We start from the raw sequence: 27,589 nt of genomic DNA on the forward strand, positions 1-27,589 counted from the left end.
TCTGTGGTTGTTTGTAGTTGATTGAGGTCTTTGAATCCTCCTAATGCCAATCCCAGATTCCCATTAGCTGACGTTTAACAACCATGGTGCTTTTACCCAAGAAGTTCTGAATCCCTTAAGATCAAAGTCCCTATCTCCATACCTTATACACCATATGTGTCAGTAAACATTAATGGCAAGTGATGGTATCTCTAGGGGGTAATAACAACACACCTTTAAGTCATGTACCTTTTCTCTGGCCACTGAAAATACCAGGGTTAGGGCATGCAATAAAACTGCCCTTTGCACTTCAGGTGATGGACTTTAAACAGCAACCAATGCTCCATTTCCTACTATATCAGGTGGTTCATGTTAGAAAGTGAGTTTTTGGAACGGTATTGTTTCCACTCTTTTCATCATGGTTATGATACTAACTGCAGTTTTCTTTTTTATCTTTAAATGTGTTTAAGCTTTTCTATTACTAATCAGGTGTACTCATTATTTCGAATACTTCCTGAGGTTTGTTTTCATTAAAGTTGTCTTTACAGTACTTAAAAGGAAGGTAGGGTGACCTGTTATATTTCTGCATAGCAATTACTGCTTTAGTTATTCTGAGAGGAACTGTCAGATGTGAGCTCTGTAATTTACCAGGTTCCTTTTTTTTTAGTTCTATTTGCTTTCTTGTTTTCTGTCAGTTGGTAGATGAACCATAAATGTCTCTCTTAAAAAAAAGACATATTTGAAATTTTGGGGAAATGTATAATTTTACATTTTATGTTTGAATGAAAACTTATTACAAATTTGTCCGCAGTAAAGATGATGCCATGGATGTAGTGTGTTGTGCAGTATTCAGCCATCCTTATTTATGCATATTTTTGCTTTTAAAATCAGCGCACACAGAGAATATCTCGGGGGAAACTCAAATCAATCAATCAATCAATCGTATTTATTGAGCGCTTACTGTGTGCAGAGCACTGTACTAAGCACTTGGGAAGTACAAGTCAGCAACACATAGAGACAGTCCCTACCCAAAAGCGGGCTTACAGTCTAGAAGGGGGAGCGTTGATATTAATTTCTCTTCAAAGCTCTATTTTACAATTCTCTCTTCTGCCCATACCTGGGCTCTTAAACTGGGGGTGTCAATTGTAGTAATGATAATAATAATAATAATGATCGCATTTATTAAGCGCTTACTATGTGCAAAGCACTGTTCTAAGCCCTGGGGAGTTTACAAGGTGATCAGGTTGTCCCACGTGGGGCTCACAGTCTTCATCCCCATTTTACAGATGAGGGAACTGAGGCCCAGAGAAGTTAAGTGACTTGCCCAAAGTCACACAGCTGACAAGTGGCAGAGCCGGGATTTGAACCGATGACCTCTGACTCCAAAGCCCGTGCTCTTTCCACTGAGCCACGCTGCTTCCCCGAAGTATTGTCTTTGAACATATATCAGTCAATCCATCAATCAGTGGTATTTACTGAGCCCTCACTGTGGGCAGAGAAAATCTTTCTGTGGATATAGATTGTGATTTCCTGCCATTCTCGGTGCAGTTATGTTAAAGATTCGGAGATTTCTATTCGTTGGGTCACTCCTGGTGAATGTACTGCAGTGTGGCTCAGCTAGTAGAGAGAAGCAGCAAGGTGTAATGGACAGAGCATGGTCCTGGGAGTCAGAAGGTCATGGGTTCTAATCCTGGCTCCATCACTTGTCTGCTGTGTGACCACAGGAATGTCACTTAACTTTGTGCGTCAGTTACCTCATCTGTAAAAGGGGGATCGAGACTGTGAGCCCCATGTGGGGACTGTTTCCAACCCAATTTGCTTGTATCCTCCCCAGGGGTTAGTACAGTGTCTGGCACATAGTAAGCACTTACAAATATAACAGTAATAATAATAATAATAATACCACTGAACCAGGAACTCTTTCCTGAGAGTTGTGCACCAGCCAAAAAATCAAACACCCCAGTCCTTAGTACTGTGCCTGACATATAATAAGCACTGAACAAATATTACAGTTATTAAACCAATCACTAAAGCTTTTGTTAAACACCAAGAGCTTATTCGTTGAGCTCTGCTACTTCCATGGCTTCAACATATGCCTCTGTGCAAATGACTTCCTAATCCAACTCACTAGCCCTGATCTCTCTTGTCTGAAACTTCCCCTCTCCTCCTGCTTCCCTTATTATGTGCCTCTCCAACTGGCACCTCAGCTCAATATGTTCAAAACTGAACTCATCAGCCTTCTCAAATCCTTTCCTCCAGTTACTTTCCCATCACATTTGGCAACACCACCACCCTCTCGGCCTGTGAAGCCCACAGCTTTGGCACTATCCTTGACTTCTCCCATCTCTTTAAATATCCGTGTTCAGTCTGTCACCAAATTATGTTGTGTTTTTTTTTCCACTCCAACATTTCCAAGATTGGCCCATTCACCATGCTGGTTCAGGCACTTGTCTTCTCCTTGTTTGATTACCATATTAGCCTCCAAGGTGACCTCCCCGTCCTCAGGTTCTCCTTTGTCCAATTCATACTTCACTTTGCTCCCCAGATCATGGCCCAATCTCTCCAGCACCGAGGTTCCCCCACTCAACTCCCTTTGTGAAACAGAGAAGCAGTGTTGCCTAGTGGATAGAGCATGGGCTTGAGAGTCAGAAGGCCATGAGGTCTAATCCTGGCTACACCACTTGTCTGCATGTAACCATGGGCAAGTCACTTCACTTCTCTGTGCCTCAGTTACCTCATGTGTACAATGGGGATTAAGATGGTGAGCCCCATGTGGGACAGAAACTGTGTCCAACCTGAATATCTTGTACCAGCCCCAGTGCTTAAAACAGTGCCTGGGGCACAGTAAGTGCTTAAATAATACCATTAAGATAAAAATGGGGCTCTGGGCTGGAGAGGAATGATCTGGGTGGGGAGCTGTGGGAATGTGGGGGCTGATTTTTTCTGGGGGCTTGGCAGGCCCATAGGATCTGTGAAAAAACTGAACCAAATGTAAAAGCCATGAGGCAGGGAATAGAGGGGTTAGTTTAAAAAAGGATGGAGGAGGGGTGGAGCAGGTGAGACCGGGATCAGTGGAGGGTGCTGAGTTACCTTTTCACCCAGTAAAATTGTCAGAGAGAGGCAATGTGAATCTTTTATGCACAGTGAAGTAAAAGTCAGATCTGTTGTCTCAACATTTGTAAAAACGTTAGGCAAGTACTGTAAAGCCAGTTCATATATATCGTGGGGGGATGCATCTCCCTGTAAGCTCACCGTGTCTGGAACTGAGCACATGCCCACATATGCCCACAGGCATATGCACAAATTGTTTCTTTCAACACTGTGGTGCACTGTATCCAAACAGGCTGGGTTGTTGGACAAATGTTCCCTAATTCCTTAATTCTTTATGGTAGTGACAGCGTAGGATCTGGCAGAACGAGGTGTTCTGGAATAAAATGGCAGGAGGGATGAAGAATGTGTGGGTGAGTTTGAGGACTGGAATATGTATCCCCTTTCCTTCTCACCCTCTTTACTGAAATGGTTTTGATCCCTTCAGAAAACATGTGAGCCAAGACGGTTCTGGTAATAGTAAGCAGTTATAGTAAACGTGTGCCCTTCTGCATGTGAAGGAGTGTGGCCTTTTGGAAAGAAAATAGAAATGGAAGGCAGGGTCCTTGGGTTCTAATCTGGAGTCCACCACTTATCTACAGTATGACCTTGGATGAGTCACTTAATATTTCTGATCTCAGTTTCCTCTTCTGATTGGATTGTGAGCCCCATGTTTAGTAGGAACTGTGTGTGTTCTGATTGTATTGTATCTACCCCAGTGCTTGGCGCATAGTAAATGTTTAACAAATGCCTTTATGATTATTACTGTTAAAAAACACCTTATATAATAGAAGCATGACCTTTATCTATAAAATAGATATCTTCCTTTTTCCTAACTTTTACAAAAATACAAGCTGAAATGCTGATTATTACTATTTGGTAACTTCAGTTGTTGCCAACACCTGCTTTCCATCAAGAACATATAAGGGATCCTATAAGAGTACCAGTGCAAAAAGGGAAGAAAGAACCCACCCATAGTCCTGGTATAATAACTAGAACAAGATGATACCTCTAGAAATCCACAAAAATGCAGTTTATCAGGCCAAAACTCCTCACCCTCGGCTTCAAGGCTGTCCATCACCTCGCCCCCTCCTACCTCACCTCCCTTCTCTCCTTCTACAGCCCAGCCCACACCCTCCACTCCTCTGCTGCTAATCTCCTCACCGTGCCTCGTTCTTGCCTGTCCCGCCATCGACCCCCGGCCCATGTCATCCCCCTGGCCTGGAATGCCCTCCCTCTGCCCATCCGCCAAGCTAGCTCTCTTCCTCCCTTCAAGGCCCTACTGAGAGCTCATCTCCTCCAGGAGGCCTTCCCAGACTAAACCCCCTCCTTCTTCTCCCCCTCCTCCCCCTCCCCATCCCCCTGCCTTACCTCCTTCCCCTCCCCTCAGCACCTGTATATATGTATATATGTTCCTACATATTTATTACTCTATTTATTTATTCATTTTATTTATACATATTTATTTTATTTTGTTAATATGTTTTGTTTTGTTCTCTGTTTCCCCCTTCTAGACTGTGAGCCAACTGCTGTGTAGGGACCGTCTCTATATGTTGCCAACTTGTACTTCCCAAGCGCTTAGTACAGTGCTCTGCACACAGTAAGCGCTCAATAAATATGATTGAATGAATGAATGAATGAATGAATGAATACTGGCTCTCCTTTACATTGGTACAGGGACCAGTAAACTCCGGCCCACAAAGCAATGTCCACTGCCACCTGGACCCTTTCTTAAACCCTCCCACACTCCTTACCTGTCCCTAGTTCTGCCCTGAAAGTGATCTTCCTCTTCTCTGACGTCATTCTGAGTGATCCGAAGGGTACCTGAGGTGTGTCTGCATATCTCATGAGGTCCCCTCGTTGGGGCCCTGCTCAGCTCTTGCAAAAAAGGGTAATGGTTGGGTCAGCTAATATGACCTTCTTGGGCTGATTGTTTAGGGAACTTCATTCATTCAGTCGTATTTATTGAACGCTTACTGTGCGCACAGTACGGTACTAAGTGCTTGGGAGAGCACAAATAAGGCAATAAACAGATACATTCCCTGCTGCAACAAGCTTACATTCTAGATGGAGAGACAGATGAATTACAAGTATGTACACAAGTGCTGTGGGGCTGGGAGGGGGGATGAAAAAAGGGAGCAAGTCATGGTGTGGGAGAAGGGAGTGGGAAGAGAGGAAAGGAGGCCTTAGCCAGGGCCTTGCCTCTTGGAGGAGGTGTGCCTTCAATAAGGCTTTGAAGTTGGGGAGAGTAATTGTCTTTCAGATTTGAGGAGAGAGGGCATTCCAGGCCAGAGGGAGGACGTAGGCGAGGGGTAGGCAGGGAGATAGATGAGATCGAGGTACAATGAGAAGGTTGGCACTAGAGGATTAAAGTGTGTGGGCTGGGTTGTAAATAGAGAGTAGAGAAGTGAGGTAGGAGGGGGCAAGGGGATTTAGTGCTTTAAAGCCAATGGTGAGGAGTTTTTGTGTGCTGCAGAGGTAGATGACAACAACTGGAGTTTCTTGAGGAGTGGGGAAACATGGCCTGAATGTTTTGGTAGAAAAATGATCTGGGCAGCATAGTGAAGTGTGGACTGGGGTGGGGAGAGACAGGAGGCTGGGAGGTCAGCCAGGAGGCTGATACAGTTATCAAGGTGGGATAGGATAAGTTTCCTGCCCCTTCAAATATTGCCAATATTAATAGTTTTTCTGCTGGTGATCAGATTGTCAATTTTTAGTTGTAGCCCCTATTGTGCCTTGTAACTGCCCTGATCCCTTCCTCCTTTTGTGTTCTATTTAATAATAATAATGGTATTTGTTAAGTGCTTACTATGTGCCAGCACTGTTCTAAGTGCTGGGGTAGATCAAGGTAATCAGGTTGTCCCACGTGGGGCTCACAATCTTAATCCCCATTTTACAGATGAGGTAACTGAGGCACAGAGAAGTCAAGTGACTTGCCTAAAGTCACACAACTGATAAGTGGCGGAGCTGGTATTAGAACCCATGACCTCTGACTTCCAAGCCTGGGCTCTTTCCACTAAGTCACTATTTTTGACTGTGTAGCTCCTAATACCCGCCTTTTCATGTTGCTGCCAACAGCTTCCTGCCTCACCCCATTCTCCTGATCCTTCCAGTATTCCCTGTACACACAGTTTGTGTATTCCTATATCGGCCGAAGGACCCTCAACCTCAATGCCTGGTCACCCTAGCATCATTGGTCACCTTTAAACTGGTTTCATTCGTGACTGATGTTCCGTGAGTTTTAACTCCACAGTCATTTTTATGGCTGGGACCGCGCCATCATTTTTTTTGCAAACTCTGCCAGTGCTCCTTCAAATGGATTCTTTAGAAAGGCCTCATTTGTTAATATCTCATATTGCAACTTGATTAACTTTGTGGTCAAAATAGTGAAAAATAATTTTAAATTCTCCTCCTGCATCTCTAGGAAAAGGCCTCAGCTGAAATGATTAAAATCTGTGCACTTAATGATCTGTGCCAATTGTGAGGTGGTACGTTGCTGGGCTCAACCATGTTTAATAGCTCATCATAGTCAGTATATTTAATCATCAGTTACTGACACTGGCATTTTTTTAGCAACCCAACATGTCTCCAGTGGGAAAAGGTATATTTCAGTAGGCTTATTGACGAAAACTGGTAAAACACACTGGGCCTAACTAAAGGAGAAATATTCATATGATAAGCACTGTGAAGAGAATCAGCATGGCCAAGTGGAAAGAGCATGGACCTGGGAATGAGAGGATCTAGGTTCTAATCCCAGTTCTGCCACCTATCTGCTGTGTGACCTTAGGAAATCACTTGACTTCTCTGTGCCTCAGTTAGTTCAACTCTAAAAAGAGGATTAAGTCCAACTCCCTCCTAATTAGATTGTGAGCCCCATATGAGACAGGGACTACGTCCAACCAGATAATAGTAATAATAATAATGCCAGTTGTTAAGCGTTTGCTATGTGCAAAGCACTATTCTAAGTGCTGGGGGGATACAAGGTGATCAGGTTGTCTCACGTGGGGCTCACAGTCTTTATCCCCATTTTACAGATGAGGTAACTGAGGCTCAGAGAAGTTAAGTGACTTGTCCAAGGTCACACAGCACACATGTGGCGGAGCTGGGATTAAAACCCATGACCTCTGACTCCCAAGCCCATGCTTTCTACTGAGCCACGCTGCTACTCTAGATACCTTGTATCTACTCCAGTGCTTGAAACAGTGAGTGCTTAACAAATATCGCAATTATTATCTAAGCCTCAGAAATAATAGAGCAAAATGGAGCCCCTGTGATATGTTGGCTATTTATTTAGGTGTAAGCATTCCAGAGTGCTTATTCAAATGGGCAACAGACTCCCCATTAGTGTTAGCCTTGGGCCCTCTTGTCATCAAATATTTGTCCTTCCATTTTCTCTAATCCCTTTCCCCCAGGATGTGCCTATGGCCTACTGGATAGAGCAGGGACCTCGGAGTCAGAAGGACCTGGGTTCTAACCCCAGCTCTGCCACTTGTCTGCTGTGTGACCGTGGACACGTCACTTAACTTCTCTGTGCCTCACTTACCTCATCTGTAAAATAGAGATTAAGACTATGAGCCCCATGTGGGGCAGGGACTGTGTCCAATCTGATTGGCTTGTGTCTACCCAGTGTTTAATACAGTGCCTGGCACAGGGTAAGTGCTTAACAAATGCCATAAAAAAAGGGCCAGATAGTAGAGCGAGCTCAGATGAGAAGATATGCTTGGGGATAAAGGGAGATGGGAATTGGCCTTATTATCAATCACCCATCAGGGCAGTCCAGAGTGAAGAAGTCCAGTTTGGGTTTGGGTTTTTAGAAATATGGTTTGTGAACATCCCAAGGAAACGAGCAAGGACATCAACTGTCCTAAGCAAGGTTGCGCCTAGATTTCACTGGAGTCGGGAGAGTAATAATAATAGTGATAATTTCGGTATTTGTTAAACCACTTACTATGTTCCAAGCTCTGTATTAAGTGCTGGAACAGATAAAAGATAATCAGGTTAGATACAGCTTCTGTTCCACATGGGGCTCACAGTCTAAGTAGGTGAAAGAGAAGGTATTACAGATGAGGAATCTGAGGCACGGAAGAGTTAAGTGACTTGTCCAGGATCACACAGAGCTGGGATTAGATCCCATGCGTGTCCTCTGACCCCCAGGCCCTAGTTCTTTCCACTAGGCTATGCTGCTTCCCTTACATTACAGTACAATAAGGAAGTGTGGTTCAACCCTGGGTTTGTAGGTCACAAGAAGCCTGCTCTCCGGCTTCTAATGATTTTAACTGTCTTCCATCTCCTTGTCTCTCGCTTTCCACTCTCTCCCTCTTCCCTCCTGCGTGGGCCCATCGACAAGCTCCCTAGGCACTCCAGGGCCATTAGGGTGACTAATTGTCCTGTTTCATACTCGACAATCTGATTTTCACCTTGTCCGTCTGGCACAGATGCAACAACAGACACCTTTAGTTTTGATAGTTTCACTTTCAGCTAGCAACCTCCCTCTGCACAGCTCCTGCTGCTGAGTCCTGTGGCTTGGAAGTGAGTCCCAATCAATCAATAAATCAATATGTGTTGAGCATTGACTGTGCCTAGAGCATTGTGCTAAGTGCTTGGGAAAGTCCAAAGCAATAGAGTTTGTTGACGTGATCCCTGCCCACAAGAAGCTTGCAGTCTACAGGGGGAGAAAGACATAAAAATAAATGACACTTAGGGGAAACATTAGAGAATAAAGGTATGTATATGGCCGAGGTAAGAATCAAAGGGTTAAAGGGGTACCCAGCCAAGTGCATAGGCAACAGAGGTGGGTTGAGGAATTCAGGGCTTAGTCAGAGAAGGCCTCTTGAAGGAGATATGATTTTAGGAGGGCTTTGAAGGTGCGGAGATCGATGATCTGTCATATTTGAAGGGGGAGGGAGTCCCAGGCCAGAGGGAGGACAGGGGCATGGGGTTGGTGGCGAGATAGATTAGGTTGAGGTACAGAAAGACGTTTGACATTAGAGGAGGAAAGAGGGAGAGGGTTCTGAAAAGGAAATGCAGAGACTTGGGTGTGAAGGTGGTGGAATCAGGGGCCCCTTCATTCATTCATTCATTCAATCATATTTATTGAGCACTTACTGTGTGCAGAACACTGTACTAAGCGCCTGGGAAGTACAAGTCAGCAACATATAGAGATGATCCCTGCCCAACAACAGGCTCACAGTTTAGAAGGGGGAGACAGATAACAAAACAAAGCATCAGAGAATAGCTGTCCATTTGAACACCTTCAGCAGCACGGCCTGGTGGAAAGGGCAGGGGACTGGTAACAGGCCACCTACACATTATAATCACTCAAGAAATCTGACTGATTGAGGGATTGATTGACTGGTTTCTCATCGTAGTTCCATCTCTTAACCACAAATACCCTCAGTTTCCACCTTTGGCAATGGGGATCAAATACTTGTTCTTCCTCCCCCTTTAGACCATGAGCTCCATGTAGGAACGGGGACTTTGTCTGATCTGATTGTATTATCACTCCCCAACACTTAGCGTAGTGCTTGGCACATAGACTTCACAAAATGCCGCAATTATTACTATGACCCAGTGAACTTCCACAAAATGGTGCTTCTGACATCGTTGTGTCGCGCTGCAATCCTGATGTCATGCACGTGATGTCAATGGGTATCTCTGTGCCCATATTTTAGAGTGCAGTCATTGGCCACTGTATGATGCATCAGCAGAATGCTGGTCATTGAATTCAGGGATCAACCTGTTTTGGCCCCTAAACTAGAGTTCTCGAATGCTTCTGACCCCAGACCTCCTCATCCACAACCCCTGTCTTGGCAAACTAGAGGGCAGTTTGGTCTTGAACATGCCTAACTTGGGGGGTTGTGGTGAAAGGCATTGTCATTACAAGTGACATCACCCTCCTTCCTGTTTCTGCAACTTTGGCATTAAACTTGGTTCCTTTGTCTCTTTCAAATCTCACATTCAGACTGCTGCTAAATCCTGTCAGTCTTCTCCACATTTCCCTGGTCCATCCCTTCCTTCCATTCAAGTGACCACTCTTTTGGTCCAAGCACTTCTCGGTAGTTCAACCTTTTGTTCTTCCCTATCTCACCTTCTCACCAGATCTCCTACCCACTGTGTGAAACTTGTTCCCTTGAAATATGTCAACGCTCTCTGTTCTTATCCTAAAAGTCCTTGTGAAATGACACCTCCCCCAAGAACATTTCCCTGAGTAATTTTGCTTAAGCAGCATGGCTTAGTGAATAGAGCATGGGCCTGGCAGTCAGAAGGTTGTGGGCTCTAATTCTGGCTCTGCCACTTGTCTGCTGTGTGGCCTTGGGCAAGTCACTTCACTTCTCTGTGCCTCAGTTTCCTCATCTGTAAAATGAGGATTAAGACTGTGAGCCCCATGTGGGACAGGGACTGTGTCCAACCCGATTTGCTTGTATCCACCCCAGTGCTTAGTACAGTGCCCGGCACACAGTTAAGCGCTTAACAAATACCAGAATTATTATTATTATTATCCCCAGGTCATATCCTTCCTACTATTGTCTATTGTTCAAGCTTCTGTGGTATTTTCTCAAATGCTTAGGACAGCGTGTTGCCCCCAGCCGGTGCAGAATAAATACATTTGGTACTACAGTTACATTGTTAGAAATATCAATCAATCAGTCATATTTATTGAGTCCTTACAGTGTGCACCAAGCACTTGGGAGAGTACAGTACAATAAAGTTGATAGACATATTTACTGCCCACAAGGAGCATATTGTCTAGAGGGGAAGACAGACATTCATAAGCGCTTACTATGTGCAAAGCAGTTTTCTAAGCATTGGGGAGGTTACAAGGCGATCAGGTTGTCCCACAGGGGGCTCACAGTCTTAATCCCCATTTTACAGATGAGGTAACTGAGGCATAGAGAAGTTATGACAGTCACACAGCTGACAATTGGCGGAGCCGGGATTTGAACCCATGACCTCTGACTCCAAAACCTGTGCTCCTTCCACTGAGCCATACTGCTTCTCTACTACAGGTATGTTAGAACAAGGCTGGAATTTGGCTCTAGGGATTAGAGGAAAGTCCCAGAACATCCATTCTGGCCTGGCACGGGCAGTAGGGGTTGTGATGGCAGCTGGGGATTGTATCTCCTTTCCCTCTATGACAGAGCTAGGATTAGAACCCGTATTCTTCTGAATCCCTGGCCTGTGCTCTATCCACTAAGCTATACTTATGAGAAACGGTGTGGTGTAGTGGAAAGAGCACGGGCTTGGGAGTTAGAGGACATAGGTTCTAATCCCGGCTCTGCCACTTGTCTGCTGTGTGACCTTGGACTAGACACAACTTCTCTGTGCCTCAGTTACTTCATCTGTAAAATGGGAATTAAGACTGTGAGCCCCACGTGGGACAACCTGATTACCTTGTATCTACCCCAGTGCTTAGAACAGTGCTTGGCACAGAGTACATGCTTAACAAATACCATAATTATTATTATTACTGCTTCTTGCTGCTTGAATGTTGTGTGACCTTGGGCAATGTGCTTAACTTCTCTGAACCTTAAGTACCTCAATGGGGATTAAGACCGTGAGCCCCATATGGGACATGGTCTGTGTCCAGCCTGACTATCCCGTATCTACTCAAGTGCTTAGTACAGTGCCTGGAACATAGTAAGTGCTTAACAAATACCTTTAAAAAAAAAACAAGATGATAGAGGCTACGCTTCAAGATGATCCTGCTCTGTTCTCCGCTCTACGCTCTACTCCTCCCCGTCACAACCCAGTCTCTTTCACAACCCCCTTTTGTGGATTGTCCTTCATACCACCTAAATCACTTCCCCCAAAGCCCATTGGCCATCACCATTGTCGGCTTTCCAATTCAATTCTTTTTGCCTTCCAGCCTTGCTATTGTCTCCACTCTTTGATATCCCCATAGCACTTTGGCACCCAAATCTTCTTGTTGCACTTCTCCATCTATTGATTTAAATCATCTACTGTTTTGGGTCACCTCTTAGGGTCACACCTGGTGAATTTCCAGTACTCTACCAGTCTCAACTATGGGAGGGAGAGTCAAGCAGAGATAAATCTATTCCATTTCTGGCTTGGCCAGTGGCTAGTGAGTGGAAAGCAATCCGCTACAAGTCAAAACTCACCTTTCCTGGGCAGCAGCAGCATAGGAGAGAGTCAAGGGTGGAGATAGAAGTTTACTGCATGGAAAAAGGCAATGGTAAACCACTTCCCTATTTTTACCAAGAAAAGTCTATGGATACACTACCAGAATGATTGCCGATGGAGGTAGGGCATTCTGGCAGAGATGTGTCCATGGCATCACCATGGGTCGGACACAACTCGACAGCATAAGACAAAAACAGCTGCTTGGATATTTCTTCCTCTTATTTGGAAATCACTTTATGTCTCTCTTCCCAGTAGACTGTAAGCTCCTTGAAGGCAGGTATGATATCTAATAATTTTATTGCATTCTCCCAAGGACTTAATACAGTTTTCTGTAGATAATTGGTGCTCAGTAATTACGATTGATGTGCTTATTAATTGAATTGTGGACCCATTCTCTCTGATTCTGAGCAGAAACACCTGCCAAGGAGGTGCATGAGTTGAGGCGGGAGTAGCCATTGCACATGTCTCTCAGGACTCAGGAGACCGAGTCCTTCCCAGCAGGGAACATTTCATTATGCAGGTGACTAGTGAGCGGGAAAAAAACTCCTGCTTGATTTTGGGCCACCCAGTAAAATTTCTTCCTCCAAGTGCACTTAGTGTTTCTGCTATGGACTCAACTCCGGACCAGCCTTTGCTCATTATCGCACAGAATATGGCTGTCAGCTTGGGGCCATGTCGTAGAACAAGGGCCCCCATCATGCAGCACGTTTCTGATGGTCTCTTAAAGGCGGATTTGGCCTAATGGAGTGAGTCTGGGTCTCAGAGACAGAGGACCTGGGTTCTAATCCTGGCTCTGGCACTTCCCTGCTGTATGAACTTAGACAACTAACTTACCTACTCCTTGTCTCAGTTGCCTCATTTGTGAAATGGGGAGTAAATCCTCCACCCTCCAACTCAGACTGTAAGCCCATGTGGACAGCGACTGTGTCCAGTCTGATAAACTTCTATCTATTCCAGTGCTTACTATAGTGCCTGGCAAATAGTAACTACTTAGCCAGTATCATGAAAAATAAAAGCATCATAGGGTCCTATTTTTGTATTTCCTGAGTCCCTCACAGCAGACCCTGGATGTGCAGAGAAATAGCATTTTTCCATCTTTTCTACTGATTGAGGGTTTTAGACAAATCACCCTGGGGGGTGTTGCACTCATTACCCCCTGAGTTGGCTGCTGTTTCTGAAAAAATGTAAACGCTCTGGCCTCTGGACAGCTAAAACCCAGCAGCAGGTGGGAGGGACCATGAAGTAATTGCTACTTTTCATACCGCTTCTCAAATGTATTTCAAAGACTTTATTTTATGCAATTGCATTCCTAGCTTCTAAAAATGTTCAATTATTTGAATCATTGTGGAAGGTTCATTATCCAGAGCTTGCTCTGAGCCTCCTGATGATGTGAATGCCAAATTGACATGCCACCCAAACTAAGTCCCAAATGACTGTAGTGATAAATAAGTTCTGGTATTAGCAACCATTTGCTTTGTGCTAAGGACAGTGTTAAGCACTAGGGTTAATACAAGATAGCCAGTTCAGAAACCAACCAATCAATCAATCAGTGATATTTATTGACTGTTTACTATGCACAGAGCACTGTACTGAGCACTTGGAAGAGTACAATCCAATGGAATAAATCAATCAATCATATTTATTGAGTGCTTATTCTGTGTAGACCACTGTATTAAGCACTTGGAAGAGTACAACACAACAGTATAATGGACACATTCCCTGCCCACAGCTAGCTTACATTCTAGCGGGGGAGACAGATATTAATATAAATGAGTAAATTATGGATATGTACATGTTTCCTCACCCCTCAAGAAACTCCAGTGGTTGCCCATCCACCTCTGCATCAAACAAAAACGCCTCACCATTGACTTTAAAGCTAAATTACAGCTATGTACATAAGTGCTGTGGAGCTGAGGGTGGAGTGAATATTAAATGTTTAATGGTACCCACCCAAGTGCATGGGTGACACAGAAGGGAGAGGGGATGGGGAAAGGAAGGCTTAATCAGAGAAGCCTCTTAGAGGAAATCAATCAATCAGCCAATGAATGGTATTTATTAAGCAGTTACTGTGTGCAGAGCACTGTACTAAGCACTTGGAGGAGCAGAGTGGCATAGTGGAAAGAGCACGGGCTTGGGAGCCAGAGGTCATGGGTTCTAATCCCAGCTCCACCACTTGTCAGCTGTATGACTTGGGCAAGTCACTTCACTTCTTTGTGCCTCAGTTCCCTCATCCATAAAATGGGGATTAAAACTGTGAGCCCCGTGTGGGACAAACTGATTACCCTGTATCTACCCCAGCTCTTAGACCAGTGCTTGGCAAATAGTAAGTGCTTAACAAATACCAACATTATTATTAGTAGTAGTAGTAGCAGTAGGAAATCAGGGAAATAAAGTAGGAGAGGGTGAGGTGATTGAGTGCCTTAAAACTGATGGTAAGGAGTTTTTGTTTGATACAGAGGTGGATGGGCAACCACCGGAAGTTCTCGAGGAGTGGGGAAACATGAATGGTTTTGTAGAAAAATTATCTGGGCAGTGGAGTGAAGTATGGATTGAAGTGGGGAGACAGGAGGCAGGAAGGCAGCGTAGGAGGCTGTTAAGGTAATCAAGGTGGGATAGGACAAGCGCTTGGATTAAGGTGGTAGCAGTTTGGATGGAGAGGAAAGGGTGGATTTTAAGAGGTTTTGTAAAGGTTGGAACCTACAGGATTTGGTGACAGATTGAAAATGTGGGTTGAAAGAGATAGAAGAGTCAAGTATAGCAACAAGGTGTCCTCTCACGGATTTGTGAGATAAGGAAGATGGAAAATTGGGGGGGGACAGGGTTTGTATGGGAAGATAAGGAGTTCTGTCGTGGACATGTTTAGTTTGAGGTCCTTGTGGGACATTCAATTAGAGATGTCCTGAAAGCAGGAGGAAATGTGAGATTGCAGAGTAAGAGAAAGGTGAGGGCTGGAGATGGTAATTGAAGCCAAGGGAGTGAATGAGTTCTCCAAAGTAGCGGGTGTAGATGGAGAATAGAAGGGGAACCTAGTACTGAGACTAGAGGGACTCCCACATTTAGGGGGAGGGGGGAAGAAGAGGAGCCTGTGAAAAATAATTTAATCAGGTTGGAATTGGTTGACTTGTAATTAAGACTGAATTAAGGGTTGTCCTCATATTCATTGTAAACAAATCTGGGAATTCAGCATGGATTCCCCATTTCCAGAGTCAACTTTTTTATAAATGTGAGCTTCTGTTTATTTTATTTAGCATTCTGAAGAGTTATGTATCAATGAAGACAGCTGCAGTCCTCGTAGACTGTTGGTTCTGCAATTTCCAGCGTGCTGCTCAAAGCATCAGTCAATCAGTTAATGGAATGTATTGAGTGCTTACTATGTTCAGAGCACTGTACTAAATGCTTGAGAGAATACAATATAACCGAATTAGTGGAGGCAGATATTAATATAAAGAATTTATATGATATGATTTAAAGATTTTTCAATGGTATTTGTTAGGCACTTACTATGTGCCAGGCACTGGGAAAGATACAAGGAAATCAGATTAGACATAATCCATGTTCCATATTCATTCATTCATTCAATCATATTTATTGAGCATTTACAGGGTGCAGAGCACTGTACTAAATGCCTGAGAAGTACAATGGGGCTCACAGTCTTAATCTCCATTTTACAGATTAGGGAACTGAGGCCCAGAGAAGTGAAATGACTTGCCCAAGCTCACACAACAGACAAGTGGCAGATCTGGGATTAGAACCCAGGTCTTTCTGATTTGCAGGCCCGTACTTTATCCATTAGGCTACGCTGCTTCTCTATGTACAAAGAAGACCCTCAATGATTAGTACAGCAGTTGTACACCCAATTGGTATGCTCAATAACAATGTACAAACCTCATGGTGATCAATCTCAAATTAGTTGCTTTCTTGGATGAGTTGCAAAACTGCAAGCTTGAAATTAGCCCCTAATCCATTGCTCTCTCATTCTGGGACCCCCGCACCATCCTTAGGCTATTTTCACAGTGGAAAACAGAAACACATCATTTCTCTGAACATCAGCTTTCTGTCGGTTAAATGGCTGGTATGCTTTCTAATCGGCTTTCAGTCTCCCCACAGTGCCAGTGTCAAAAGAGACTTCACTGTGCGCCTCAATTTCCCCATCTATAGAACAAGAATGCCAATTATTCCCACCATCGGAAGCAAGGAGCGGGGTTTATTCTAGCTCATCTCAGCCCACTGAATGTTGGTTTGCCGTGGCGGGAAGAGAGTGTGGGAAATCATATTGTCCCAATTCAGTAATAATGATTCTAATAATTATGGTACTTTGTGTTCCAAATACGGTACTAAGCACTCAAGTAGTCACAAGGTAATCAGGTTGGACCAAGTCCCTGTCCCATGTGGAGCTCACCATCTAAGTAGGAGGGAGTAGGATTTAATCCCCATTTTACAGATGAGGAAACCGAGGAACAGAACTGTCCAAGCCCTTTAAAAAATATGTTTCCTGTGCCTTCCTGGGTGTGAAGGGGAGAATTGAGGTGAATATTCTTCACTCCTCTTCCTGCACGTGGAAATGTAACCAATTTTCTACTTCCATAAATCTCAAAAATCTCACACTCTGCCAGTGCAAGTAATTTATTTTAAAGTTGCTCCTTGGCTGTTTGGGCTATTTGTACTGTCATAAAAACTGAACCAATCTATAAGGTTGTATATGGAAGCCTACTTTAAAATCCAATAAGCCATGTAGATCTCCCAAATCCAAGCATTTCTTAGGCATAAGGTGGCCTCATTGTGAGGATTTAGACTTTCCTTCTTTCATGCACCCTAGAAAAGTTGCAACATATTTTTATATCTCTTGGGTCTGTGTTGAAATGTTAGTTTGGAGATTTATGTCACCTCTAGCTCTCTTCCAGGGCTCAGGATAGGCTGCATGCAGTAACTGATAGAAGATATTAAATTGATTTACCGGAAAAGGCTGGTGTAGTGGTAGTTCAGGTGGGTTTATATGGGGCCAGGTTCGTTCTGCACATCTCCGCTCCTCTGAGGGCCTTAAAGCAATCCGAGTCCAAGCAGAATTTCCCTTCGTGCCTTCCAGGTGATACAATGAGAATCGCCTCATCTGAGTTTGCCGATGACCCGTGCTCTTCGGTGAAACGGGGCACCATGGTGCGGGCGGCCCGAGCCCTTCTCTCCGCTGTGACCCGCTTACTCATCTTGGCCGACATGGCTGACGTCATGAGGCTTCTATCCCACCTGAAAATTGTGAGTATCTGACAGGCTCCCTCTTGTGTCTCTGGTCATTTGAATAGTTGGTAATAATTGCGATATTTGTTAAGCACCCCCGGGGTGTCAGGCACTGGGGTAGATAAAAGATGCTCAAGTTGGATGCAGTCCCTATCCTGCCCACGGCTCACGGTTTTAGTAGTAGAGAGTCCCCATTTTACAGAGGAGGAAACTGAGGCACAAATGCAGCAGGCAAGTGGTGGAGCTGGAATTAGAACCCTGGTCTTCCTCTGACTCCCAGGCTTGGGCTCTTTCCACAGGTCACACTGCTTCCCCCAAATTTCATAACCACCCAGTTTTTTGAGCTGGTCAGGCTGACACTGCTCTCTGGCTTCTGTTTTCCCCTGCCTCTTTTCTCTTCTTCTCTTCCTATATTTCTTAGCGAGATATGTCTTTGGCCCTAAACATATCCTCACCCACTCTCCTCTTCAGCTCCCCTGTCACTTCCTCTCTCCCACCCCCGGACCCTCTCTTCCTCTGCCCCCCTCCCATTTTTAACCTCTGTTCATCCATCTTCCTGACCCTTTTCCCCTCTGTTTGTCCTCTGTTTTCCATTCTGCCCCTCTTTCTGCCAGTCTCCCACTTGGTTCACTCATCTCCCCTCTCATAAAGTTGTCTCATCTCTCTGAAACCCACCTTGATCATTTTGTCAGCTCTCCCAGTTTTGTTTTGTTCACACCACCAAACCCTTTTAAGATCCATTTGCTGTCTGCCCTATTTTTTTCCTTTTTCTGGCCATCCCTTATTCTCAGTTCCTCTCCCTTCCTTTCCTCTGCTTGTCTTGCCTTATGCCGTCAAATTGTCTCCAACCCATAGCGACTCCATAAGCATATCTACCACATCTTTTTTTTAGGATTTTCCAGGGAGTGGCTACTGCTGTTTAAGTTCATCTCTTGTCTTCATTTCCTTTAGTGGTCTTTGCACCCTTTGCTGGGCTCCCCATATCTTCCTCCATGTTATCCTTCTTTCTCTTTTTCTTTGCTTTCTTCCATTCCTATGTGTACTTCATCCTCCCTGCCTCCTACTCTCCCTTCCTTCTTCCCTCTCTGTCTCCCTTTGGGTTGAAAGTGCCATTAAAAAATGCTAGCCTTTTCAGCAGAGAGGCTATGTGGTCACAGCTCTGCTAGCACAGGAAAGATCTCTCGGCAGATACCATGGTTGATTCCAGACAAGGATTGAAAGCCCAGGCAATCAAAAGTAGAATCTTGGCTAGATGTACCTAGATAAATTCACATCTTGGTTAGATGCACGTACATACCAAGGTAGACCATCAGATGACTGGTACATGTTAAAATGTTCCCCCTTGATTTTCAACCCTATTTAATTTCCTTAAAACCCTTTTGAAAGAAACACACATGTGCTTCATAAAATTTATACAAAGAAGCAGTGTTGCATGGTGCACAGATCTGGGAGTTAGAGGGCCTGGGTTTTAATCCTGGCTCAGCCCACTTGCCTACTGTGTGACCTTGCGCAAGTCACTTAACTTCTCTATGCCTCAATTTCCTCATCTGTAGAAGGGAGAGTAAATGCCTAATCTCTCTCCCCCTTAGACTGTGAGCCCCTGTGGGACACGGACAGTCTAATCTGAATATGTTGTATCGACCCTAGTGCCTAGTTCAGTGCTTGACACCCAGAAAATGATAAAAATGCAAATATCGCTATTATTATGTTTGTTATTATTATTATCAAGAACCATAACCGTAATGGCTGTGGTGTTGTCAGTGTGGAAGGGTGTGACCAGCACCTCTTTTTAATTTTTGTGAATATGAAGATTGTCCTTTGGTTTGTGGACTATACCTATCTCATCATCAGCATCGTTATTGCCATTTATGATTTATCGAGCCCCACTCTGCCCAGTAATCTTCCAGGCTCTTGCGAAAACCCATGAAATTAGTTGAAGCCATCCGTACCTTCAAGAAACTTACAGTCTGAGAGAAAACTCAAATATTTCAAATTCATAATATAACAGGTGAAGAAAGCGGCCCCAGCTCCTAGAGGCTGCATCGCAATACCAGAACAGCAGCGTTGAAGAACGTGTTTTTCCTAGACTTTCTTGAAAATGTTTAAAGTTCCTGAAACCTTGCTTCCTACAGCACTCTTGTGAAGGGATCCTTGGTGACAGGTAGAAGTAGTGTTGGTGTTGGGATGTAGACAACAGTAGGGCCCTGGGAGTGGTGTCTGATCTTGTGGAGGCAATACCCTGGGAGAGCCAGAGCCAGAGACATAGAGAGATAGAGAGAGACAGAAAGGGAGAGTAAGAGTAATGAGGGAAAAGTCATTGCTTTTGCCCTTTTAGACTGGAATCCCAGTTCTGCTCATCCCAAGTCTCCAACAAGATCTGAATGGAGTTGAAAAAAGGTATGCATTTCCACGAGGCGTTCAGAAGCAGCACAGTCTGAGCCGTTAACTCTCCAAAGCCCACCTGCTTGCCTACCCACCACACTTAAGTCCCATCCTCTTCCCAAAGAAGTACCACCCTCTTTTGTCCCTCACACTCACCTGGCATTGATGACGATGAAAGTGACCCCATTTGAACTTCCCCCAATCCATCTACGTCATCCACTTTTCCTGCTTCACAAGCTGAATGCATCCCTGTTTGAAACAGCATGGTTTAATGGAAAGCGCTCGGGCCAGGGAATCAGAGGTCATGGGTTCTAATCCCGGCTCTACCACTTGTCAGCTGTGTGACTTTGGGCAAGTCACTTAACTTCTCTGGGCTCAGTTACCTCATCTGTAAAATGGGGATTATGACTGTGAGCCTCATGTGGGACAACCTCATTACCTTTATCTACCCCAGTGCTTAGAACAGTGCTTGGCACATAGTAAGCGCTTAATAAATACCATCATTCTTATTATTTCTAGACCGTGAGCCCGTTGTTGGGTAGGGACTGTCTCTATACGTTGCCGATTTGTACTTCCCAAGCACTTAGTACAGTGTTCTGCATACAGAAAGTGCTCAATAAAAATGATTAAATGAATGAATGAATCCCTATGGCTCATTACTATAATCCATTTTATTCACTCCTTTCATTTTCTTGATTTCCTTTGCCTTAGAATTTATGGAAGGAAAAAACAATAACTTGGCAAAGGTCAAATCAACAGCATTAGATAATGCTGGCCGACTTTCAGGATTGTAATTATGTATTATCATGAGGGCTGGAAATGCGTTCAGTTTGTCCAGTTTACAAGCTCCAGGGTTCCCCACAAGTTGTACAGGTTTGCTCTCTTGTGGATGAAGTCAGAAATTGCAGTAGTCGTTAAATAGCGCAAGGGTGCTGCTTTTAGGAATAATAAGAATCAGATTTTTCTTTAGGTGCTGAAATAAGAAAAAAAAATGTTACAAACAAGAACTCTAGTGAAAGAACAAGGGACCCAATTCACACTAATAGCAATAACAGTAGTAACAATGATAATAATGGAATTTATTAAGCACTTGTGCCCTGCATTGCACTAAATACTATGGTAGATAGACGATAACCTGGTCAGACTCAATTCTTAGCATACCAGGGGCTCACATTCTAAGTCAGACCAGGGAAGATTTACTCCCCATTTTACAGTTGAAACTGAGAATCAGAATATTTATGGGACTTGCCCAAAGTCACACAGCAGGTAAGTGGCAAAGCCAAGGTTAGAAGGAAGGTTTTCCACCAGGTCCACAATCCATTTTTAATTTCTGCTCTGGCTGCTCTTTCTTTTTCAGTCTTTGGACTCAACGCAGACAGCAGAGCCAATTTAATTGCTTTGTAGAATCTCTTTGTGGCCATCTATTTATTTGTATTCAACTCAGCCTGGAGAAAAGACTACTGTGGTCTTTTGGACACAAAGTAATAACTCGCCATTTTCCAAATTCATTTTGGGGGTAAATAGCCAAAGTGGTCCTGCCCACATTGCACTGAAAATCATATTAATTGAGTTATTTCCATTCATAACCTATGGAAAGAGGGAAGTACAAGAAATAAACACAGATGATTTATAACTCATGTGCTTATATATAGAGAGTGTAGTAAACATAGTGATATCCCGGTGAGTAATTGGCAATTTGTTCAAATTAAGGAGCCCGTGCTTATGCCAGAAGCGCCCCCCCACCCCCACCCCCCGCCTCACCATCCCTTGGGGAACAGTGACAGTGAGCCATTTTTTAGCTACGTTAGGAAATATGACTCAATCCTGGGCTGAACTTCCAATTTCCTTTCTCCACTCTATACCCTCTATTCACTTATTGTGCATTTGCTTCATTTAATTTAATTGGACATGCTGAGTTGATGTGAACTCAAACAGTCAATCAGTGGTATGCGTCGAGTGCTTACTGAGTGCGGAAGAGTATACTAAGTGTTTAGGGCAATGTAATACAATAGAGTTGATAGATTTGACTAGACTGTGAGCCCTTTGTTGGGTAGGGACCGTCTATATATATGTTGTCAATTTGTACTTCCCAAGTGCTTAGTACAGTGCTCTGCACACAGTAAGGGCTCAATAAATACGATTGAATGAATGAATGAATATGATCCCTGCCCTCAAAGAGCTTATCGTCTGACAGAGGAAGACACAGCATAAGATAAATTACAAGGAGGGAAAGTGGCCGTGCATAAGGATATGGATGCACATGCTATGATTTGGGGGGTGGGGTGAATAACAAGGGTTTAAGGATTAAATATCTGAGTTCATGGGTGACACAGAAGGGAGGGTGAGTAGGGAGGGGGAATGAGAGATAAGCCAGGGAAGAGATATGATTTTAATTTGGCTTTGAAGATGGGAGGGTGGTAGCAGCAATGTATGTAGGCTGTGCTATACTGGGAAATTATTGAGGCTAAGTAGGAGGGGGAGAGCTGATTTAGTGATGATATATAAGCAGTGTAGCTTAGTGGAAAGAGCATGGGTTTGGGAGTCAGGGGACATGAATTCTAACTCCGACTCCACCACATGACCTTGGGCAAGTCATTTACCTTCTCTGTGCCTCAGTTACCTCATCTGTAAAATGGGGATTAAGACTGTGAGCCCTATGTGGCACAACCTGATTACCTTTCATCTACCCCGGTGCTTAGAACAGTGCTTGGCACATAGTAAGCGCTGAACAAATACTATTATTATTATACGTTATAATAATAATAATGATAACAGTAATGGTTTTTGTAAAGCAGTTACTGTGTGCCTAGCACTATATTAAGCACTGGGATAGATACAAGATCAACAGTCCCATATTCACTAAAAACCGAAGGTAAAGGATTTCTGTTTGATGCAGTGGTGGGTGGGCATGGAGAGTTTTGAGGAGTGGGGAGACATGGACTGAATTTCTTTTAGAAAAATGAACCAGGCAGCAGAGTGAAGTATGGAGTGCAGAAGGGAAAGACAGGAGGCAGGGCAGTCAGTGAGGAGGCTGATGAGATAGTCAAGGCTGGAGAGAATAAGTCCCTGTAATCGGGTAAGAGCAGTTTGGATGGAGAGGAAGAGGCAGATTCTAGAGGCCGAGGAAGAACTGACAGGATTTGAAAAGAGACTGAATAATATGTAGGATCAGTAAGAGAGATGAGTCAAGGACCAGGACGATGCCAGAGTTACAGGTTTGTGAGAATGGGAGGATTGTGGTGCTGTCTACAGTGATGGGAAGGTCACGATGGTTTGGGTGAGAGGTTCAGGAGCTCTGTTTTGGACATGTTAAGGTTAAGTCCCAGTAGAAGGTGTCCTGAAGGCCGGAAGAGATGAGAAACTGCAAAGAAGGAGAAAAGTATGTCTGGAGAGATAGATTAGGGAATCATCTCTGTAGAGAGGGTAGTTAAAGAGAAGCAGCGTGACTTAGTGGAAAGAGCATGGGCTTGGGGAGTCAGAGGACAGGGGTTCTAATCCTGGCTCCACCACTTAGCAGCTGTGTGAATTTGGGCGTCACGTAACTTCTCTGTACCTCAGTCACCTCATCTGTAAAATGGGGATTAAGACTGGGAGCCCCACATGGGACAACCTAATTACCTTGTATCTACCCCAGCACTTAGAACAGTGTGTGGCACATAGTAAGAGCTTAACAAACATATGAGTTCTCTAAGGGAGCAGGGGTAGATGGAAAATAGAAGGGCCATTCAACCAATCCTCACTGATTGATTGCCCTCAAGGCAAATAGTTGTTTGATGTAACAGTGTCAGGCATTGACTCAAGGGGATATGATTGGATCATTACTCCCTCTACATCTAATACAGGATTCGTTTGTCCCTGCTATTATCTGTTGTTGAATCTAGGTAGACATGTTCCCTGTCCTCAGGGAGTGGTAAAAGAGAGAAAATGAACAAAAATGGTACTTAATATCTATTAAGCACTTACTATTTGCCAAGTAACACACTAAGCCCTGGGGTGGGTACAAGATGATCTATTGTTGTATTGTACTTTCCCAAGAATTTAGTACAGTGCTGTGCACATAGTAGGTGCAGCTAGCAAAGTGCAGTTCTGATGGGGAAGAGAGAATGTGATTCATTCTTTCACTCATTCATTGGTATTTACTGAGCACTTACTGTGTGCAGAGCACTGTACTAAGTGCTTGGGAAGTACAAGTCAGCAACATAAGAGACGGTCCCTACCCAACAACGGGCTCACAGTCTAAAAGGGGGAGACAGACAACAAAACAAAACATGTAGACAGGTGTCAAAATCATCAGAACAAATAGAATTATAGCTATATGCACATCATCTAGGTGAGACATCTTGGAAAAGATGGAGAGGAGATACTATGCTACACTAAGTCACTCCAGGTAAAAAAAGTGATTCACTTTGGCCTTTGGAGCTTGCCGTCCTCTATCAGTATTTCATCAGCACTCCCCAGTGCATGTTGAGTTCCTTGGAAGAGCTGAGCTGAGGTGAATGAGTCCACCAGGGAGATTTTAGTTATTATGGGCATCATTACTGTCTGTTGCAATTCATTTTTTATCCTTTCAGTCATACCGTAGCCAAATTTTATTCATTTCTTTTCCGAAACACAGAAAGTCTTCCCTTACTTAAGTCATAACATTTTTTACTGACTTTTATTTCCTAGTTTGGAAAGATTTTGCATGCTGATCCCCCTAACCTTTTTACTCTACACCCACTTTTAGGGAGCTCATCTTGCTCAGATGACTTCAGTTACTTGGGTACCATGAAGCTAATCTGGCTGTGAACAGGGATCCTCAATTTTGGTGCACTCCCCAACACTGATTGTTTAAGAGACAGCTTTACAAACTGATTATTCCCTTTCTCGAGTCTATCAAAGCTTGAATTAAGCACTGCCAGTGAATCTGGGGCACGGGGTAGGAGGAAACAGGGCTACCTCTCCAGACCCCCCCCACCCCATTTATCTCCAATTTTTATAGGAACTGGATCCTGCCCTCCTCTGCCACAGGACCACCACCCCCAGCTTCCCTGGAGACCACTCATTTACCGCAATATTTCTGGAGCTGGAAGCCTGGGGTCCTTACCACTGACCTCCCCCATTTTCCCCTCCCTCCCTGACCCCAACAAGGAAGAAATCTGTGGGGGTTTCCTGGGGATGCAGGAGAAAAGCCACCACCTCCTCAACTCCTGGTGGTAACATGGTCCAGCTCCCCTACCCCCCACACCTCCCTCCCTTCCTTTTCCAGATACCACCCATTCTCCCCACCCTCTCCATCCCCCCACCCCCATTTTCCTTGGAGCTGGAAGCATGAATCCTTAGTCAGTGTGACTCAGCTTAGACTCACCCTGCTGGTCACCCATATCTAACAAAAGGCTCCAATCCTGGGCAGGGGATGGAGGCTATTTTCTGTCTTACCTCCTACTTGTTTGCAGTTTATAATCAGAGTCTCTTCTTATCTGCTTCTGCACAAGTTATTGATACTTTGCCAGGCTTGTAAAGGGAGGAAAACACCACTCTCCCTTCCTTCCCTTAACTCCCTCACAACAAGACTGCTCGCCTCCCGCCGCTGCCTACCACAAGTTGACAAAATAGCCTGGTTGTGATACACCCAGAGCTTGTTCCAGGTTGGAAACTGTAAGGGAGGTGAAGAAAGGGCAGAGGCAGAAAGAACTAACAGAATTTAGCAGTAAGATCAAATGGGAGAACTGAGACCCAGTGAGCTGTCAAGGATGACAGTGAATTTGCAGGTATCTGGGATAGAGGGGAGAAAGGCATTAGTAGCTATGCTACCAAGAGAGACTGGAACTGGTTGTCAGGAGACCTGGGAAAGAGAGTGTCTGCTGCTGTGAGAAGGAAGAAAACAGAGTGTGTTGATTGTCCATTGTTTTGGGGCACTCAACAGGCAGATTTGCCCACCAATCAGATCCTTCCTGGCGTAACTGATCAGAGAAGAGGGACTGAGGGGTGACTCTAGACTCGTGTATTAATTAGAGGAATTTGAGCAGCAGAGGTTTCCTGGAAGACTTTGATCTTTGAGGGAGCCATCTTAGATTAGCAAGTGGCAATCCTTTCACATTCCCCGCTTCCACCTCTCTGTGGATGACTCCCAAATCTTCCTCTCCAACTCTGACCTCTCATCTAAACTGCAATTCCCATATCTCCTCTGGCCTCCAGGATATCTCCACGTGGGTATCCCAACAAGACCTCACACAATCTAAATCTCTTCCTCCTAACTTTCTTTTCTCAGCTAGTAATGCAATTCTCCTTTCTATTGTAGATCCCTGTAAATTCATTGTCATTCATTCATTCATTCAATCATATTTATTGTGCACTTACTGTGTGCAGAGCACTGTACAAAGCGCTTGGAAAGTACAATTCAGTGAGACAATCCCTGCCCACAATGGACTTACAGTCTAGAAGTCATCCTTGATAGCTCACTGGCCTTCAATTATCACATTCGATCTTACTGCTAAATTCTGCTAGTTCTTTCTGCCTCTGCCCTTTTTATGCCCCCCTAATAGTTTCCAACCCGGAGCAAGCTGTGGGTGTATCACAACCAGACTATTTTGTCAACCTCCTTGCCATTCTACCTGCCCCCTAGTCTTCATCCCTTCCAATCCCTGCTGCACAGATCATTGTCTTGGAGCGTCACTTGGGATACATCTTTCCATTCCTGAAAACCCTCCACTAGTTTTCTGCATCCCATCAAATCAAACAAAAGCACTTCACTCCAGGCCTCAAGTTTCTCCACCAGTCCATTGCCTCTTAGTCAACTGCTATTTTTTCACCCTAGCTAGTTCTCTTTGTTTTTCTCAAGCTAGCCTTCTAACTGTACTTCACTCGACTCCCAAACTTCCATTACTTTGCTCAGGCTATCCCCTTGACTTACAACTCCCTCCCTCCCCAAATCCAACAGACCACAGACCTCCCCATATCCATAGCTCCTTGAAAACCCTACCTCCTTCAACGTGCCTTCCTTGATTAAATCCCAGCTTCCCAATGCATATCAACTCTACTATTTATGTATGTATTTATACTTGTACTTAGTACTTAGATATAAATATTTATTCACTTGTATATTCAAGTATTTACTTTGATTACTCTGTAAATATATGTCTCCCTTGCTAGAGTGTAATCATCTTGTTGGTAAAAAAAATATTAAAAATGAAAGTGTCACTTGTTTTTTGAGGTTTCCGACTGTTTAGTACCATGTATTGTGCCCGGTGGATGCTCAAGGAATGCCACGGTAATTTGGCATTTCCGGGGGCTTTCACTTTCCAGGGTCACAACTCAGAGCCTTCCCTGTGTCCTGCTTTTCCAGAAACACAGCAACCCACTTCTCACCTCAAAATGGCCAAAGGTTTTTCTCCAATAGCAATCAGTCAATCAATCAATAGTATTACTATGTGCAGACAACTTTTCAAATCGTTTGGGAGAGTACAAGTGCAAAAGACTTGATATACATGTTCCCTGATCACATTGGGTTTACAGTTTGTGGGGGGCATACATTAATATAAATAAAGAGCCTGCAATGCATATGATTATAAAATTTATGCATATGATTATAAAAGCTGCAGAGCGGAAGATGGGGTGAATACCATTCATTCATTCAATCATATTTATTGAGCACTTACTGTGTGCAGAGCACTGTACTAAGTGCTTGGAAAGTACTATTCGGCAACAGAGAGAGACAGTCCCTACCGAACAGAGGGCTCACAGCCTAGAAGAGGGAGACATACAACAAAACAAAACAAGTAAATAGACA

At 44.1% G+C, this 27,589-nt stretch overlaps 1 protein-coding gene across 2 annotated transcripts in view; it reads left to right on the forward strand.

Annotated features, from left to right (window-relative positions):
- The window catches only part of CTNNA2 (catenin alpha 2), a 1,073,907-nt gene that overhangs the window by 282,982 nt on the left and 763,336 nt on the right, over nt 1-27,589 (forward strand). For both annotated transcript variants that reach the window (XM_038752080.1, XM_038752081.1), the window contains exon 5: nt 17,291-17,457. In XM_038752080.1, the coding sequence (XP_038608008.1) occupies nt 17,291-17,457 (167 nt within the window). The remainder of the gene's footprint in view (nt 1-17,290; nt 17,458-27,589) is intronic.

Source organism: Tachyglossus aculeatus, chromosome 10, assembly GCF_015852505.1.
Source record: "Tachyglossus aculeatus isolate mTacAcu1 chromosome 10, mTacAcu1.pri, whole genome shotgun sequence".
NCBI classification, from domain to species: Eukaryota; Metazoa; Chordata; class Mammalia; order Monotremata; family Tachyglossidae; genus Tachyglossus; species Tachyglossus aculeatus.